Here is a 17,891-nt window from a genome sequence, read left to right on the forward strand (position 1 = left end):
CATATGTAAAAATAATAGGATTAGGCCTTATATTAATTATTTTAGCTCTTTTAACTTCAATAGTTCTAACAGTGCTGTAGGTAAAATTCCCCTCCAAAGAAAAGATAATTGTGTTCCATATCAAACTTTAATGGTTCTAATATGAACTATCTTTGGATCAGGGGAATTTTCCCATCTACAGTATCTCACAAAAGTGAGTACACCCCTCACATTTTTGTAAATCTTCTCTTCTATCTTTTCATGTGACAACACTGAAGAAACGACACTTTGCTACAATGTAAAGTAGTGAGTGTACAGCTTGTATAACAGTGTAAATTTGCTGTCCCCTCAAAATAACTCAACACACAGCCATTAATGTCTAAACCGCTGGCAACAAAAGTCAGTACACCCCTAAGTGAAAATGTCCAAATTGGGCCCAATTAGCCATTTTTCCTCCCCGGTGTCATGTGACTCGTTAGTGTTACAAGGTCTCAGGTGTGAATGTGGTGCAGGTGTGTTAAATTTGGGGTTATCGCTCTCACCCTCTCATAGTGGTCACTGGAAGTTCAACATGGCACCTCATGGCAAAGAACTCTCTGAGGATCTAAAAAAGGAATTGTTGCTCTACATAAAGATGGCCTAGGCCAGTGATGGCGAACCTTGGCACCCCAGATGTTTTGGGACTACATTTCCCATGATGCCCAACTGCTCTGCAGAGTGCATGAGCATCATGGGAAATGTAGTTTCAAAACATCTGGGGTGCCAAGGTTCTCCATCACTGGCCTAGGCTATAAGAAGATTGCCAGGACCCTGAAACTGAGCTGCAGCACGATGGCCAAGACCATACAGCGGTATAACAGGACAGGTTCCACTCAGAACAGGCTTCACCATGGTCAACCAAAGAAGTTGAGGTCACGTGCTCAGCATCATATCCAGAGGTTGTCTTTGGGAAATAGATGTATGAGTGCTGCCAGCATTGCTGCAGAGGTTGAAGGGGTGGGGGGGGGTCAGCCTGTCAGTGCTCAGACCATACGCCGCACACTGCATCAAATTGGTCTGCATGACTGTCATCCCAGAAGGAAGCCTCTTCTAAAGATGATGCACAAGAAAGCCCACAAACACTTTACTGAAGACAAGCAGACTAAGGACATGGATTACTGGAACCATGTCCTGTGGTCTGATGAGACCAAGATAAACGTATTTGGTTCAGATGGTGACAAGCGTGTGTGGGGGCAACCAGGTGAGGAGGACAAAGACAAGTGTGTCTTGTCTACAGTCAAGCATGGTGGTGGGAGTGTCATGGTCTGGGGCTGCATGAGAGCTGCCGGCACTGGGGAGCTACAGTTCATTGAGGGAACCATGAATGCCAACATGTACTGTGACATACTGAAGCAGAGCATGATCCCCTCCCTTCAGAGACTGGGCTGCAGGGCAGTATTCCAACATGATAACCACCCCAAACACACCTCCAATATGACCACTGCCTTGCTAAAGAAGCTGAGGGTAATGGTGATGGACTGGCCAAGCATGTCTCCAGACCTAAACCCTATTGATCATCTGTGGGACATCCTCAAATGGAAGGTGGAGGAGCACAAGGTCTCTAACATCCACCAGCTCTGTGATGTCATCATGGAGGAGGGGAAGAGGACTCCAGTGACAACCTGTGAAGCTCTGGTGACCTCCATGCCCAAGAGGGTTAAGGCAGTGCTGGAAAATAATGGTGGCCACACAAAATATTGACACTTTGGGCCCAATTTGGACATTTTCACTTAGGGGTGTACTCACTTTTTTTTGCCAGCGGTTTAGACATTAATGGCTGTGTGTTGAGTTATTTTGAGGGGACAGCAAATTTACACTGTTATACAAGCTGTACACTCACTACTTTACATTGTAGACAAGTGTCATTTCTTCAGTGTTGTCACATGAAAAGATAGAAGAAAAGATTTACACAAATGTGAGGGGTGTACTTACTTTTGTGAGATATTGTGTAAAAAAAAATCGACATATTTACTAATGCGTGCAGTCAATGAATCAATCCCACTTACTATCAGTCTCCCCGGAGGTTTATTCTGACATTTACCGTATATACTCGAGTATAAGCCGAGTTTTTCAGCACATTTTTTGTACTGAAAATGCCCCCCTTGGCTTATACTGGAGTCAAGCACTTTTCTGCAGCAGAGAATGACAATTTCTGAACCGACTTTGGGGCCCCGTATCTCGGGGCCACTTGGTGCTAGGAACCTCAGCTTTGGATATGTTGTAGTGCTAGTTCCACTGGGTTTGCACACTAAAGTTTAAGTTCCCCAGCACCAAGTGGCCCCAAGATACAGGGCCCCAAAGTCGATCAACTGTGTCCATCTGCGGCAATGTCATTTCGGGACCCTTTGGGTCCAGAGACCCCAAATTTTGGCTGCAGCTAGGGGGCATCCAGGAACCCTTAACTACCGACTTTGAAGTTAGGGGGACCTATGGCTGCAAATGGGCACAGTGAGGCTGCAAATGGGCATTGTTGACCCCATAGATGTGCGCAGCCTATTGCATTAGGGTGTGCACCCCAATGCTCCAACCCATACGCGTTTGACATATTTACCAGCCTCTTCCCCGCTCCCCATCCTTAAACAATGGGAGGAAGGAGGAGCAAGGGAGCACATGGGAGACCCGGGCAACAGAAGGAAGAGGAACAGGGAAATGAGGGGTGGCGGGGGTGGCATATTTTAGTACCCCTATATTTTCCTCCTGTGGCAACTGAATGTTGACAAAAGGGAGAGGAGAAGCCTACTTTCAGCTGCTGCAGGAGGAAAGTACAGACCGGTTCCATTAAATTCCACCCCGCCACCTCTCCTGTCCAGGTTCTGAGGGTCGGCAAGGAAGGGTTGTGGTTTACCTGTCACCTGCCCATCATTGACAGGTTGCCAACCCCAGGATTAGGGTGTGCCCAGGCACGCCGGGCACACCCCTTGCACACGCCTATGGTTGACCCTCTTTTCCACTTACAGTAGCTGCGCATTTCTCACCCTAGGCTTATACTCGAGTCAATACGTTTTTCCCAGTTTTTTGTGGTAAAATTAGGTGCCACGGCTTATATTCGGGTCGGCTTATACTCGAGTATATACGGTATGTATTTTAGGGAGATAATAGATAGTCGGAGCTAAATTTTGCTCCCAGCCCCGCTAATTTGTTTATGGCGCTGTGGGAGGAACAGACACTGCACATCAATAAAGAATACAATTTACATTTTTGGTGTCGCTTCTTTTTTTGGGAGGGTGACATAGAATCTTTGAAAATTTTTATGTCCCGTTTGAATTCCAATGAGTGGGGGGATTAATTTCACCTATGAATTTAGTTATTCAGCTATTCATTTTCTTGATCTAGTAATTTTTAGGGAAGGGAACCAGCTTCTCACTAGAACACACTTTAAAAGTACTGATAGAAATGGTTTTATACCCCAGGACAGTTGCCATCATCCGACCTGCCCGAGAACTACCCCCCAAGGGACAGTTTCGCCGGATTCGGTGCGACTGTTCTAAACAGGAGGATTATGTGATGGAAGCTAATATGTTAAAAGAGAGGTTTCTCCAGAAGGGCTATTCTTGTGAAAGTTTGGAACTGGGAAAAGTGTTGGAATTAGATCAGTGTGCCCTTTTGTCCTCTCTCAGGCTAAATCAAATAGAGCTGATAATGGTTTTGGTTGGGCATTCTTGACTACCCTTTCCACTCAAAATCACTGGATAAATAGGTTATTAAAAAAGCATTGGAAAATTCTGAAGGGGGGTAGAATATTGGGACCAGCTCTTCCAGATTAACCCAAAGTAATTTTTGAAAAATCTAAGATTCTTAGCCCCCAATATCATTCATTTGCCCCCCAAACCTAAGACGCTTGGGAATCTTACTGGTTTCTTTCCCTGTAGAAGGTGTAAGGTATGCAGGAATTCTAAAAACTTTACGCCCCACTTCTATTATTTCCGCAAATACAAAATAAAAGACTTTATCACATGTAGCACCAAGGGAGTGATTTACCTCCTGAGGTGTACATGTAGATTACAATATGTTGGCAGGACCACCAGGGCACGTAACGTGCGTATTGGTGAACACCTGGCCAACATAAGAAAAGGATTCGATAAACGTAGTCTCTCTAAACGTTTTGCCTATTGCCATAAGAAAAAATCCTTCATCATTGGAGGTAATTGGGATTGAGAGATGCACTCCACATTGGAGGGGGAGCCATCTTAATTAGAGAAATATCCAGACGGGAAACCTGCTGGATTTTCGGCCTTAGTAGTTTCAGACCACGCGGTCTCAACGTGGAGTGGGATATCAATTCCTTTCTAAACAACAGTCAGAGTTCCTACTCCTGTAAATCAATTTTATTAAAGGTATCTCAACTTGTTTATGTGGAGTGGGACATTCATTTAATTTTAACAGTAGTTGGAGTTCCCACTCCTAAAAAATACTCCTAAAAATTATCTTGATATAAATTAATCTCTATTAACTATACCATCTATAAATATTTTTATTGTCAGGTCACCTAGAGGCTGGGTGACAGATGCACACCGTTGGGATCAGGAGTGCACAGCAAGGTAGTGGACCCTACGGCTGACTGCTGCGGGTTGAACCCTGGGAGGTCCAGGAAGCAGGTCTACTGGATCACTGACACAGATCCCACTGGGAGCTAGAGCATAGATTCCCCAGGGCGCGGAGTCTAAGAGCCAGCAGGTGTTCACCAGAGCCTTTAATGGCAAGGATGGACTGCGGTCTGGCTCCAGGTCGCGGCCCCCAGGGTCTCACAGCTCACGGTAAACTACAGGAGAAGAGGAAGGAGGCAGCAGGCTGGAACAACAAGGAAAGTAAGGGACAAGCCAAGGTCGGGGACACAAGCAGACAAGGACAACAGAGTACACGCCAAGGTTCAGGGTCACAGGCAAACAGGGATGGTCGGGAACACGCCAAAGGTCAGGGTCACGAGCAGACAGGAATAGTTAAGAACAGGCCAAAGTCGGTAACAGGAATCAGATGTAGGAGACACAGCAAGTACACACAGAGGCTAACACACAATGGTTGATCAGCACTGCTGGCTTGCAGTGCACAGGTTAATATAGGGTTCCCTGATAGGGCCTGGGGTGGGGCCATGCTTAGAGGAGAGGTTACAAAAGCAGTCAAGTGAGGGTCAGCTGGTCTCTAGAGATGAACATAACCATGACATTTATATAATTTTTAAATTTATTTTTATTTTTTATGTAATTTTTATGATATATATATATATATTTATTTTTTTTATTTATTATATAAAATTTTGCTATCCCATTAAATTTTACTCATAAGCATCAGTTGATGTGAATTGCGTTAGCCGCTATTCTCTGTCTTATCCACCCTTGATGTGACTGTATTTTGGCTTTTTATCTATTTTTGTCAATAAAGATGCCTTTTTTCATGGAGTGCGGCAGTCCAGGATCTCTTTCCGTTTTCTACACAGTTGTGCAGAGCCAGCGCCCGTTAGTTTGAGTAGGGCCGGAGCATCTATTCAGGTGTGGAAGTCTTGGGAGCGTCACCCTCTTTCGCCACGAAGGCTAACCGCCAAATGCCTCCTCCGCCGGGTGACAGTTCTTAAATAGGTAAGGGGCGGGGGCCACCTGGTGACGTCACCAGGTCTTGTCTCGCGACCCCAAAGTCGCATGACAAGTCGCACCTCATGTTTCCCAATAAGTGCCGGTCACGTCCGTGGGCACTGCTTTGGTCCGACTTTTATGCGGCTTGAAGGCAAATAGATTTCAATGTAAACCCTCAAAAGTCGCATGAAAGTCGCACCTGCATGATATATCTATGCGACTCGTGTGCGACTTTGTAGAGCTCAAACAATCGCATTGGTCAAAGTCGCATCAAAGTCACAATGGAAATCGCACAATTTTCAAGTCGCACAAGTGTGAATGGACTCTCAGGGTCTGCTTCTGCCTGAGGGGGGGACCTGATACACCCCCCCCCTTTTCTGGCTCCCCTCCAGACCTCAGTCTGCCCGACTACAACTAATTCAGTATTGTTAGACTGAGATAAAAACAATATTCCTCTGACAATGACAAATGACAATTTTAGAGAATAAAACATTTTTTTATTTGCACTGAAATATTTCTGATACAAGAGATAAATGTGGGATGGACTGGAATTCCTGGCTACCATTGGATGCTTTTAGTGGCAATGCAAAAACATCACAGAGATACAAATATAACCAAAAACACCGATCGGCGCCTGGACTCCGATCGCACTATGCACTGCTCTGCTTGCGGCGTGGCCAGATCAGTTGGTGACGGCGCACTGGAGGATGTCATCGGTTGGGGTGATGAGCCACAGGTAGCCGTCGCCGTAAGTGACGTGTTTGAAATTGTAGCCGAGATCCAGCTGGGTCCAGGATGTTCCCATTGGGGTAGTGGCACTGATTCCATTCCTGAAACAAAAATTTTTGTTCAGTAATACAACATAAAAAAATAATATTAACCACTTACCCTCCGGAAGATTTACCCCCCTTCATGGCTAGGACATTTTTTTGCGATTCGGCACTGCGCTACTTTAACCACTCCGTATCCAGATCTATCTATCTATCTATCTATCTATCTATCTATCTATCTATCTATCTATCTATCTATCTATCTATCTATCTATCTATCTATCTATCTATCTATCTATCGTGCCTTGCAAAAGTATTCACCCCCCTTGGCATTTTGTCATGTTTTGTTGCCTCACAACCTGGAATTAACATGGATTGTTTGAGGATTTGCATCATTAAATTTACAGAACACGCCCACAACTTTGAAGATTTTTTTTTTTTTATTGTGAAGCAAACAACAAATAGGACGAAATAATAGAAAAAAGTCAATGTGCATAACTATTCACCCCCCCTAAAGTCAATACTTTGTAGAGCCGCCTTTTGCGGCTATCACGGCTCCAAGTCGCTTTGGATAAGTCTCTATGACTTGCCACATCTTATCACTGGGATTTTTGCCCGTTCCTCCTTGCAAAACTGCTCCAGCTCCTTCAAGTTGGATGGTTTTGCGCTTGTGAACAGCAATCTTAAAGTCTGACCACAGATTTTCTATTGGATTGAGGTCTGGGCTTTAAATAGGCCATTCCAACACATTTACATGTTTCCACCTTAAACCACTCAAGTGTTCCTTTAGCAGTGTGTTTGGGGTCATTGTACTGCTAGAAGGTGAACCTCCATCCTAGCCTCAAATCACACACAGAGGGGTACAGGTTTTGCTCAAGAATATCCCTGTATTTAGCACCATCCATATTTCCCTCAACCCTGACCAGTTTCCCAGTCCTGACTGCTGAAAAACATGTCCACTCCATTGTTGCCTTGGCGGTATGTTTTGGGTCACTGCCATGCTGGAAGACCCATCCATGACCCATCTTCAGGGCCGGACTGGCCTACCGGGATACCGGGAAATCCCCCGGTGGGCCGGCTGTCTGGCTGCCCCTGGTGCCACTGTGAGGGCAGCGGCGCCTGAAAGAAATATGGCTGCGGGGCCGCCAGGCTGACATGCAACTGCGCATGCGCTAGCGCTATTCTCGGAAGTGTGTACGGGCTTTCCCGAGCTAGCAGTGCTCGGGAAAGTCCGTACACACTCGCCAATTCTCGGAAATGCGGGCGCATGCGCAGTGACACGATGGCGCCAAGCGGCGCCATTTTTAAAAGTGCCGCAGTGAGTACTCGTCTGGTGGCCTCTTCCTCCTACCCCCCCTCCACAGCCTCTGACCTCCTGCCCCCCCCTGCAGCCTCTGACCTTCTGTCCCCCCCTGCAGCCTCTGACCTCCTGTCCCCCCCTGCAGCCTCTGACCTCCTGTCCCCCCCCTGCAGCCTCTGACCTCCTGTCCCCCCCCGCAGCCTCTGACCTCCTGCCCCCCCCTGCAGCATCTGACCTCCAGCCCCCCCCTGCAGCCTCTGACCTCCTATCATCCCCCCGCAGCCTCTGACCTCCTGTCACCCCCCTGCAGCCTCTGACCTCCTGTCATCCCCCCTCCGCAGCATCTGACCTCCTGTCACCCCCCTGCAGCCTCTGACCTCCTGCCCCCCCCTGCAGCATCTGACCTCCAGCCCCCCCCTGCAGCCTCTGACCTCCTGTCCCCCCCCCCTGCAGCCTCTGACCTCCTGTCACCCCCCCGCAGCCTCTGACCTCCTGTCATCCCCCCTCCGCAGCCTCTGACCTCCTATCCCCCCCTGCAGCCTCTGACCTCCTGTCATCCCCCCTCCGCAGCCTCTGACCTCCTGTCACCCCCCTGCAGCCTCTGACCTCCTGTCACCCCCCTGCAGCCTCTGACCTCCTGTCACCCCCCTGCAGCCTCTGACCTCCTGTCATCCCCCCTCCGCAGCCTCTGACCTCCTGTCACCCCCCTCCCCTCCGCAGCCTCTGACCTCCTGTCACCCCCCTGCAGCCTCTGACTTTCTGTCCCCACCTGCAGCTTCTGACCTCCTGTCCCCCCCTGCAGCCTCTGACCTCCTGTCCCCCCCCCTGCAGCCTCTGACCTCCTGTCCCCCCCTGCAGCCTCTGACCTCCTGTCCCCCCCTGCAGCCTCTGACCTCCTGTCCCCCCCTGCAGCCTCTGACCTTCTGTCCCCCCCCCTGCAGCCTCTGACCTCCTGTCCCCCCCCTGCAGCCTCTGAACTCCTTCCGCCCCCCGCAGCCTCTGACCTCCTGTCATTCACTCCGCAGCCTCTGACCTCCTGTCCCCCCCTTGCAGCCTCTGACCTCCTGTCTGCCCCCCTCCCCTCCGCAGCCTCTGACCTCCTGTCTTCCCCTCCACAGCCTCTGACCTCCTGTCCCCCCCCCGCAGCCTCTGACCTCCTGTCATCCCCCTGCAGCCTCTGACCTCCTGTCCCTCCCGCAGCCTCTGGCCTCCTGTCTGCCCCCCCTGCAGCCTCTGACCTCCTGTCCCCCCCCTGCAGCCTCTGACCTCCAGCCCCCCCCTGCAGCCTCTGACCTCCTGTCCCCCCCCCTGCAGCCTCTGACCTCCTGTCATCCCCCCCGCAGCCTCTGACCTCCTGTCATCCCCCCTCCCCTCCGCAGCCTCTGACCTCCTACCCCCCCCTGCAGCCTCTGACCTCAAGCCCCCCCTGCAGCCTCTGACCTCCTGCCCCCCCCTGCAGCCTCTGACCTCCTGCCCCCCCCTGCAGCCTCTGACCTCCTGCCCCCCCCTGCAGCCTCTGACCTCCTGTCCCCCCCCTGCAGCCTCTGACCTCCTGCCCCCCCCTGCAGCCTCTGACCTCCTGTCCCCCTCCTGCAGCCTCTGACCTCCTGTCCCCCCCCTGCAGCCTCTGACCTCCTGTCCCCCCCCTGCAGCCTCTGACCTCCTGTCATCCCCCCCGCAGCCTCTGACCTCCTGTCACCCCCCTGCAGCCTCTGACCTCCTATCCCCCCCTGCAGCCTCTGACCTCCTATCCCCCCCTGCAGCCTCTGACCTCCTGTCATCCCCCCTCCGCAGCCTCTGACCTCCTGTCTGCCCCCCTCCCCTCCGCAGCCTCTGACCTCCTGTCTTCCCCTCCACAGCCTCTGACCTCCTGTCCCCCCCCCCGCAGCCTCTGACCTCCTGTCATCCCCCTGCAGCCTCTGACCTCCTGTCCCTCCCGCAGCCTCTGGCCTCCTGTCTGCCCCCCCCCTACAGCCTCTGACCTCCTGTCCTCCCCCTGCAGCCTCTGACCTCCTGCCCCCCCCCTGCAGCCTCTGACCTCCTGTCATCCCCCCCGCAGACTCTGACCTCCTGTCATCCCCCCTCCCCTCCGCAGCCTCTGACCTCCTGCCCCCCCTGCAGCCTCTGACCTCCTGCCCCCCCCTGCAGCCTCTGACCTCCTGTCCCCCCCCTGCAGCCTCTGACTTCCTGTCCCCCCCCTGCAGCCTCTGACCTCCTGTCCCCCCCCTGCAGCCTCTGACCTCCAGCCCCCCCTGCAGCCTCTGACCTCCTGTCCCCCCCCTGCAGCCTCTGACCTCCTGTCATCCCCCCCGCAGCCTCTGACCTCCTATCACCCCCCTGCAGCCTCTGACCTCCTATCCCCCCCTGCAGCCTCTGACCTCCTATCCCCCCCTGCAGCTTCTGACCTCCTGTCATCCCCCCTCCGCAGCCTCTGACCTCCTGTCATCCCCCTGCAGCCTCTGACCTCCTGTCACCCCCCTGCAGCCTCTGACCTCCTGTCCCCCCCTGCAGCCTCTGACCTCCTGTCCCCCCCCCTGCAGCCTCTGACCTCCTGTCATCCCCCCGCAGCCTCTGACCTCCTGTCCCCCCCCTGCAGCCTCTGACCTCCTGTCCCCCCCTGCAGCCTCTGACCTCCTGTCCCCCCCCTGCAGCCTCTGACCTTCTGTCCCCCACCTGCAGCCTCTGACCTCCTGTCCCCCCCCTGCAGCCTCTGACCTCCTGTCCCCCCCCTGCAGCCTCTGACCTCCTGTCCCCCCCTGCAGCCTCTGAACTCCTTCCACCCCCCGCAGCCCCTGACCTCCTGTCATCCCCTCCGCAGCCTCTGACCTCCTGCCCCCCCTGCAGCCTCTGACCTCCTGTCCCCCCCCTGCAGCCTCTGACCTCCTGTCCCCCCCTGCAGCCTCTGAACTCCTTCCACCCCCCGCAGCCCCTGACCTCCTGTCATCCCCTCCGCAGCCTCTGACCTCCTGCCCCCCCCTGCAGCCTCTGACCTCCTGTCCCCCCCCTGCAGCCTCTGACTTCCTGTCCCCCCCCTGCAGCCTCTGACCTCCTGTCCCCCCCCTGCAGCCTCTGACCTCCAGCCCCCCCTGCAGCCTCTGACCTCCTGTCCCCCCCCTGCAGCCTCTGACCTCCTGTCATCCCCCCCGCAGCCTCTGACCTCCTATCACCCCCCTGCAGCCTCTGACCTCCTATCCCCCCCTGCAGCCTCTGACCTCCTATCCCCCCCTGCAGCTTCTGACCTCCTGTCATCCCCCCTCCGCAGCCTCTGACCTCCTGTCATCCCCCTGCAGCCTCTGACCTCCTGTCACCCCCCTGCAGCCTCTGACCTCCTGTCCCCCCCTGCAGCCTCTGACCTCCTGTCCCCCCCCCTGCAGCCTCTGACCTCCTGTCATCCCCCCGCAGCCTCTGACCTCCTGTCCCCCCCCTGCAGCCTCTGACCTCCTGTCCCCCCCTGCAGCCTCTGACCTCCTGTCCCCCCCCTGCAGCCTCTGACCTTCTGTCCCCCACCTGCAGCCTCTGACCTCCTGTCCCCCCCCTGCAGCCTCTGACCTCCTGTCCCCCCCCTGCAGCCTCTGACCTTCTGTCCCCCACCTGCAGCCTCTGACCTCCTGTCCCCCCCTGCAGCCTCTGAACTCCTTCCACCCCCCGCAGCCCCTGACCTCCTGTCATCCCCTCCGCAGCCTCTGACCTCCTGTCCCCCCCTGCAGCCTCTGACCTCCTGTCTGCCCCCCTCCCCTCCGCAGCCTCTGACCTCCTTTCTTCCCCTCCACAGCCTCTGACCTCCTGTCCCCCCCCGCAGCCTCTGACCTCCTGTCATCCCCCTGCAGCCTCTGACCTCCTGTCCCTCCCGCAGCCTCTGGCCTCCTGTCCGCCCCCCTTCCCTCCGCAGCCTCTGACCTCCTGTCCCCCCCCTTCAGCCTCTGACCTCCTGTCCCCCCCCCCCTGCAGCCTCTGACCTCCTGTCATCCCCCCCGCAGCCTCTGACCTCCTATCATCCCCCCTCCCCTCCGCAGCCTCTGACCTCCTGTCCCCCCCCTGAAGCCTCTGACCTCCTGCCCCCCCCTGCAGCCTCTGACCTCCTGCCCCCCCTGCAGCCTCTGACCTCCAGCCCCCCCCTGCAGCCTCTGACCTCCTGTCCCCCCCCCCCCGCAGCCTCTGACCTCCTGTCATCCCCCCGCAGCCTCTGACCTCCTGCCCCCCCCTGCAGCCTCTGACCTCCTGTCAACCCCTGCAGCCTCTGACCTCCTGTCCCCCCCCTGCAGCCTCTGACCTTCTGTCCCCCGCCTGCAGCCTCTGACCTCCTGTCCCCCCCCTGCAGCCTCTGACCTTCTGTCCCCCCCTGCAGCCTCTGACCTCCTGTCATCCCCCCGCAGCCTCTGACCTCCTGTCCCCCCCCTGCAGCCTCTGACCTCCTGTCAACCCCTGCAGCCTCTGACCTCCTGTCCCCCCCGCAGCCTCTGACCTCCTGTCCCCCCCCTGCAGCCTCTGACCTCCTGTTAACCCCTGCAGCCTCTGACCTCCTGTCCCCCCCCGCAGCCTCTGACCTTCTGTCCCCCACCTGCAGCCTCTGACCTCCTGTCCCCCCCTGCAGCCTCTGACCTTCTGTCCCCCCCCCTGCAGCCTCTGACCTCCTGTCCCCCCCCTGCAGCCTCTGACCTCCTGTCTGCCCCCCTCCCCTCCGCAGCCTCTGACCTCCTGTCTTCCCCTCCACAGCCTCTGACCTCCTGTCCCCCCCCGCAGCCTCTGACCTCCTGTCATCCCCCTGCAGCCTCTGACCTCCTGTCCCTCCCGCAGCCTCTGGCCTCCTGTCTGCCCCCCCCTGCAGCCTCTGACCTCCTGTCCCCCCCCTGCAGCCTCTGACCTCCTGTCCCCCCCCTGCAGCCTCTGACCTCCTGTCATCCCCCCCGCAGCCTCTGACCTCCTGTCATCCCCCCTCCCCTCCGCAGCCTCTGACCTCCTACCCCCCCCTGCAGCCTCTGACCTCCTGCCCCCCCCCTGCAGCCTCTGACCTCCTGCCCCCCCCTGCAGCCTCTGACCTCCTGCCCCCCCTGCAGCCTCTGACCTCCTGTCCCCCCCCTGCAGCGTCTGACCTCCAGCCCCCCCTGCAGCCTCTGACCTCCTGTCATCCCCCCCGCAGCCTCTGACCTCCTGTCACCCCCCTGCAGCCTCTGACCTCCTATCCCCCCTGCAGCCTCTGACCTCCTATCCCCCCCTGCAGCCTCTGACCTCCTGTCATTCCCCCTCCGCAGCCTCTGACCTCCTGTCATCCCCCTTCAGCCTCTGACCTCCTGTCTGCCCCCCTCCCCTCCGCAGCCTCTGACCTCCTGTCTTCCCCTCCACAGCCTCTGACCTCCTGTCCCCCCCCCCCGCAGCCTCTGACCTCTTGTCATCCCTCTGCAGCCTCTGACCTCCTGTCCCTCCCGCAGCCTCTGGCCTCCTGTCTGCCCCCCCCCTGCAGCCTCTGACCTCCTGTCCCCCCCCCTGCAGCCTCTGACCTCCTGCCCCACCCTGCAGCCTCTGACCTCCTGTCATCCCCACCGCAGCCTCTGACCTCCTGTCATCCCCCCTCCCCTCCGCAGCCTCTGACATCCTACCCCCCCTGCAGCCTCTGACCTCCTGCCCCCCCCTGCAGTCTCTGACCTACTGCCCCCCCCTGCAGCCTCTGACCTCCTGCCCCCCCTGCAGCCTCTGATCTCCTGTTCCCCCCCTGCAGCCTCTGACTTCCTGTCCTCCCCCTGCAGCCTCTGACCTCCTGTCCCCCCCTGCAGCCTCTGAACTCCTTCCACCCCCCGCAGCCCCTGACCTCCTGTCATCCCCTCCGCAGCCTCTGACCTCCTGTCCCCCCCCTGCAGCCTCTGACCTCCTGTCTGCCCCCCTCCCCTCCGCAGCCTCTGACCTCCTTTCTTCCCCTCCACAGCCTCTGACCTCCTGTCCCCCCCCGCAGCCTCTGACCTCCTGTCATCCCCCTGCAGCCTCTGACCTCCTGTCCCTCCCGCAGCCTCTGGCCTCCTGTCCGCCCCCCTTCCCTCCGCAGCCTCTGACCTCCTGTCCCCCCCCTTCAGCCTCTGACCTCCTGTCCCCCCCCCCTGCAGCCTCTGACCTCCTGTCATCCCCCCCGCAGCCTCTGACCTCCTATCATCCCCCCTCCCCTCCGCAGCCTCTGACCTCCTGTCCCCCCCCTGAAGCCTCTGACCTCCTGCCCCCCCCTGCAGCCTCTGACCTCCTGCCCCCCCTGCAGCCTCTGACCTCCAGCCCCCCCCTGCAGCCTCTGACCTCCTGTCCCCCCCCCCCGCAGCCTCTGACCTCCTGTCATCCCCCCGCAGCCTCTGACCTCCTGCCCCCCCCTGCAGCCTCTGACCTCCTGTCAACCCCTGCAGCCTCTGACCTCCTGTCCCCCCCCTGCAGCCTCTGACCTTCTGTCCCCCGCCTGCAGCCTCTGACCTCCTGTCCCCCCCCTGCAGCCTCTGACCTTCTGTCCCCCCCTGCAGCCTCTGACCTCCTGTCATCCCCCCGCAGCCTCTGACCTCCTGTCCCCCCCCTGCAGCCTCTGACCTCCTGTCAACCCCTGCAGCCTCTGACCTCCTGTCCCCCCCGCAGCCTCTGACCTCCTGTCCCCCCCCCTGCAGCCTCTGACCTCCTGTTAACCCCTGCAGCCTCTGACCTCCTGTCCCCCCCCGCAGCCTCTGACCTTCTGTCCCCCACCTGCAGCCTCTGACCTCCTGTCCCCCCCTGCAGCCTCTGACCTTCTGTCCCCCCCCCTGCAGCCTCTGACCTCCTGTCCCCCCCCTGCAGCCTCTGACCTCCTGTCTGCCCCCCTCCCCTCCGCAGCCTCTGACCTCCTGTCTTCCCCTCCACAGCCTCTGACCTCCTGTCCCCCCCCGCAGCCTCTGACCTCCTGTCATCCCCCTGCAGCCTCTGACCTCCTGTCCCTCCCGCAGCCTCTGGCCTCCTGTCTGCCCCCCCCTGCAGCCTCTGACCTCCTGTCCCCCCCCTGCAGCCTCTGACCTCCTGTCCCCCCCCTGCAGCCTCTGACCTCCTGTCATCCCCCCCGCAGCCTCTGACCTCCTGTCATCCCCCCTCCCCTCCGCAGCCTCTGACCTCCTACCCCCCCCTGCAGCCTCTGACCTCCTGCCCCCCCCCTGCAGCCTCTGACCTCCTGCCCCCCCCTGCAGCCTCTGACCTCCTGCCCCCCCTGCAGCCTCTGACCTCCTGTCCCCCCCCTGCAGCGTCTGACCTCCAGCCCCCCCTGCAGCCTCTGACCTCCTGTCATCCCCCCCGCAGCCTCTGACCTCCTGTCACCCCCCTGCAGCCTCTGACCTCCTATCCCCCCTGCAGCCTCTGACCTCCTATCCCCCCCTGCAGCCTCTGACCTCCTGTCATTCCCCCTCCGCAGCCTCTGACCTCCTGTCATCCCCCTTCAGCCTCTGACCTCCTGTCTGCCCCCCTCCCCTCCGCAGCCTCTGACCTCCTGTCTTCCCCTCCACAGCCTCTGACCTCCTGTCCCCCCCCCCCGCAGCCTCTGACCTCTTGTCATCCCTCTGCAGCCTCTGACCTCCTGTCCCTCCCGCAGCCTCTGGCCTCCTGTCTGCCCCCCCCCTGCAGCCTCTGACCTCCTGTCCCCCCCCCTGCAGCCTCTGACCTCCTGCCCCACCCTGCAGCCTCTGACATCCTGTCATCCCCACCGCAGCCTCTGACCTCCTGTCATCCCCCCTCCCCTCCGCAGCCTCTGACATCCTACCCCCCCTGCAGCCTCTGACCTCCTGCCCCCCCCTGCAGTCTCTGACCTACTGCCCCCCCCTGCAGCCTCTGACCTCCTGCCCCCCCTGCAGCCTCTGATCTCCTGTTCCCCCCCTGCAGCCTCTGACTTCCTGTCCTCCCCCTGCAGCCTCTGACCTCCTGTCCCCCCCTGCAGCCTCTGAACTCCTTCCACCCCCCGCAGCCCCTGACCTCCTGTCATCCCCTCCGCAGCCTCTGACCTCCTGTCCCCCCCCTGCAGCCTCTGACCTCCTGTCTGCCCCCCTCCCCTCCACAGCCTCTGACCTCCTTTCTTCCCCTCCACAGCCTCTGACCTCCTGTCCCCCCCCGCAGCCTCTGACCTCCTGTCATCCCCCTGCAGCCTCTGACCTCCTGTCCCTCCCGCAGCCTCTGGCCTCCTGTCCGCCCCCCTTCCCTCCGCAGCCTCTGACCTCCTGTCCCCCCCCTTCAGCCTCTGACCTCCTGTCCCCCCCCCCTGCAGCCTCTGACCTCCTGTCATCCCCCCCGCAGCCTCTGACCTCCTATCATCCCCCCTCCCCTCCGCAGCCTCTGACCTCCTGTCCCCCCCCTGAAGCCTCTGACCTCCTGCCCCCCCCTGCAGCCTCTGACCTCCTGCCCCCCCTGCAGCCTCTGACCTCCAGCCCCCCCCTGCAGCCTCTGACCTCCTGTCCCCCCCCCCCGCAGCCTCTGACCTCCTGTCATCCCCCCGCAGCCTCTGACCTCCTGCCCCCCCCTGCAGCCTCTGACCTCCTGTCAACCCCTGCACCCTCTGACCTCCTGTCCCCCCCCTGCAGCCTCTGACCTTCTGTCCCCCGCCTGCAGCCTCTGACCTCCTGTCCCCCCCCTGCAGCCTCTGACCTTCTGTCCCCCCCTGCAGCCTCTGACCTCCTGTCATCCCCCCGCAGCCTCTGACCTCCTGTCCCCCCCCTGCAGCCTCTGACCTCCTGTCAACCCCTGCAGCCTCTGACCTCCTGTCCCCCCCGCAGCCTCTGACCTCCTGTCCCCCCCCTGCAGCCTCTGACCTCCTGTCCCCCCCCGCAGCCTCTGACCTTCTGTCCCCCACCTGCAGCCTCTGACCTCCTGTCCCCCCCCTGCAGCCTCTGACCTCCTGTCCCCCCCCTGCAGCCTCTGACCTCCTGTCTGCCCCCCTCCCCTCCGCAGCCTCTGACCTCCTGTCTTCCCCTCCACAGCCTCTGACCTCCTGTCCCCCCCCGCAGCCTCTGACCTCCTGTCATCCCCCTGCAGCCTCTGACCTCCTGTCCCTCCCGCAGCCTCTGGCCTCCTGTCTGCCCCCCCCTGCAGCCTCTGACCTCCTGTCCCCCCCCTGCAGCCTCTGACCTCCTGTCCCCCCCCTGCAGCCTCTGACCTCCTGTCATCCCCCCCGCAGCCTCTGACCTCCTGTCATCCCCCCTCCCCTCCGCAGCCTCTGACCTCCTACCCCCCCCTGCAGCCTCTGACCTCCTGCCCCCCCCTGCAGCCTCTGACCTCCTGCCCCCCCCTGCAGCCTCTGACCTCCTGCCCCCCCTGCAGCCTCTGACCTCCTGTCCCCCCCCTGCAGCGTCTGACCTCCAGCCCCCCCTGCAGCCTCTGACCTCCTGTCATCCCCCCCGCAGCCTCTGACCTCCTGTCACCCCCCTGCAGCCTCTGACCTCCTATCCCCCCTGCAGCCTCTGACCTCCTATCCCCCCCTGCAGCCTCTGACCTCCTGTCATTCCCCCTCCGCAGCCTCTGACCTCCTGTCATCCCCCTTCAGCCTCTGACCTCCTGTCTGCCCCCCTCCCCTCCGCAGCCTCTGACCTCCTGTCTTCCCCTCCACAGCCTCTGACCTCCTGTCCCCCCCCCCGCAGCCTCTGACCTCTTGTCATCCCTCTGCAGCCTCTGACCTCCTGTCCCTCCCGCAGCCTCTGGCCTCCTGTCTGCCCCCCCCCTGCAGCCTCTGACCTCCTGTCCCCCCCCCTGCAGCCTCTGACCTCCTGCCCCACCCTGCAGCCTCTGACCTCCTGTCATCCCCACCGCAGCCTCTGACCTCCTGTCATCCCCCCTCCCCTCCGCAGCCTCTGACATCCTACCCCCCCTGCAGCCTCTGACCTCCTGCCCCCCCCTGCAGTCTCTGACCTCCTGCCCCCCCCCTGCAGCCTCTGACCTCCTGCCCCCCCTGCAGCCTCTGATCTCCTGTTCCCCCCCTGCAGCCTCTGACTTCCTGTCCTCCCCCTGCAGCCTCTGACCTCCTGTCCCCCCCTGCAGCCTCTGACCTCCAGCCCCCCCCTGCAGCCTCTGACCTCCTGTCCCCCCCCCTGCAGCCTCTGACCTCCTGTCATCCCCCCCGCAGCCTCTGACCTCCTATCCCCCCCTGCAGCCTCTGACCTCCTGTCATCCCCCCTTTCGCAGCCTCTGACCTCCTGTCATCCCCCTGCAGCCTCTGACCTCCTGTCACCCCCCTGCAGCCTCTGACCTCCTGTCCCCCCCTGCAGCCTCTGACCTCCT

At 59.2% G+C, this 17,891-nt stretch overlaps 1 protein-coding gene across 1 annotated transcript in view; it reads right to left on the reverse strand.

The window, feature by feature from the left end:
* Positions 1–6,057: 6,057 nt before the first annotated feature.
* LOC141145641 (fish-egg lectin-like) overlaps positions 6,058–17,891 on the reverse strand; it is a 56,477-nt gene continuing 44,643 nt past the window's right edge. Inside the window, exon 4 of the mRNA XM_073632479.1 lies at positions 6,058–6,412. Within this exon, the coding sequence (XP_073488580.1) occupies positions 6,265–6,412 (148 nt within the window). The 3' untranslated portion in view covers positions 6,058–6,264. The remainder of the gene's footprint in view (positions 6,413–17,891) is intronic.

The sequence above is a fragment of the Aquarana catesbeiana genome, linkage group LG05, assembly GCF_042186555.1.
Source record: "Aquarana catesbeiana isolate 2022-GZ linkage group LG05, ASM4218655v1, whole genome shotgun sequence".
Taxonomy (NCBI): domain Eukaryota; kingdom Metazoa; phylum Chordata; class Amphibia; order Anura; family Ranidae; genus Aquarana; species Aquarana catesbeiana.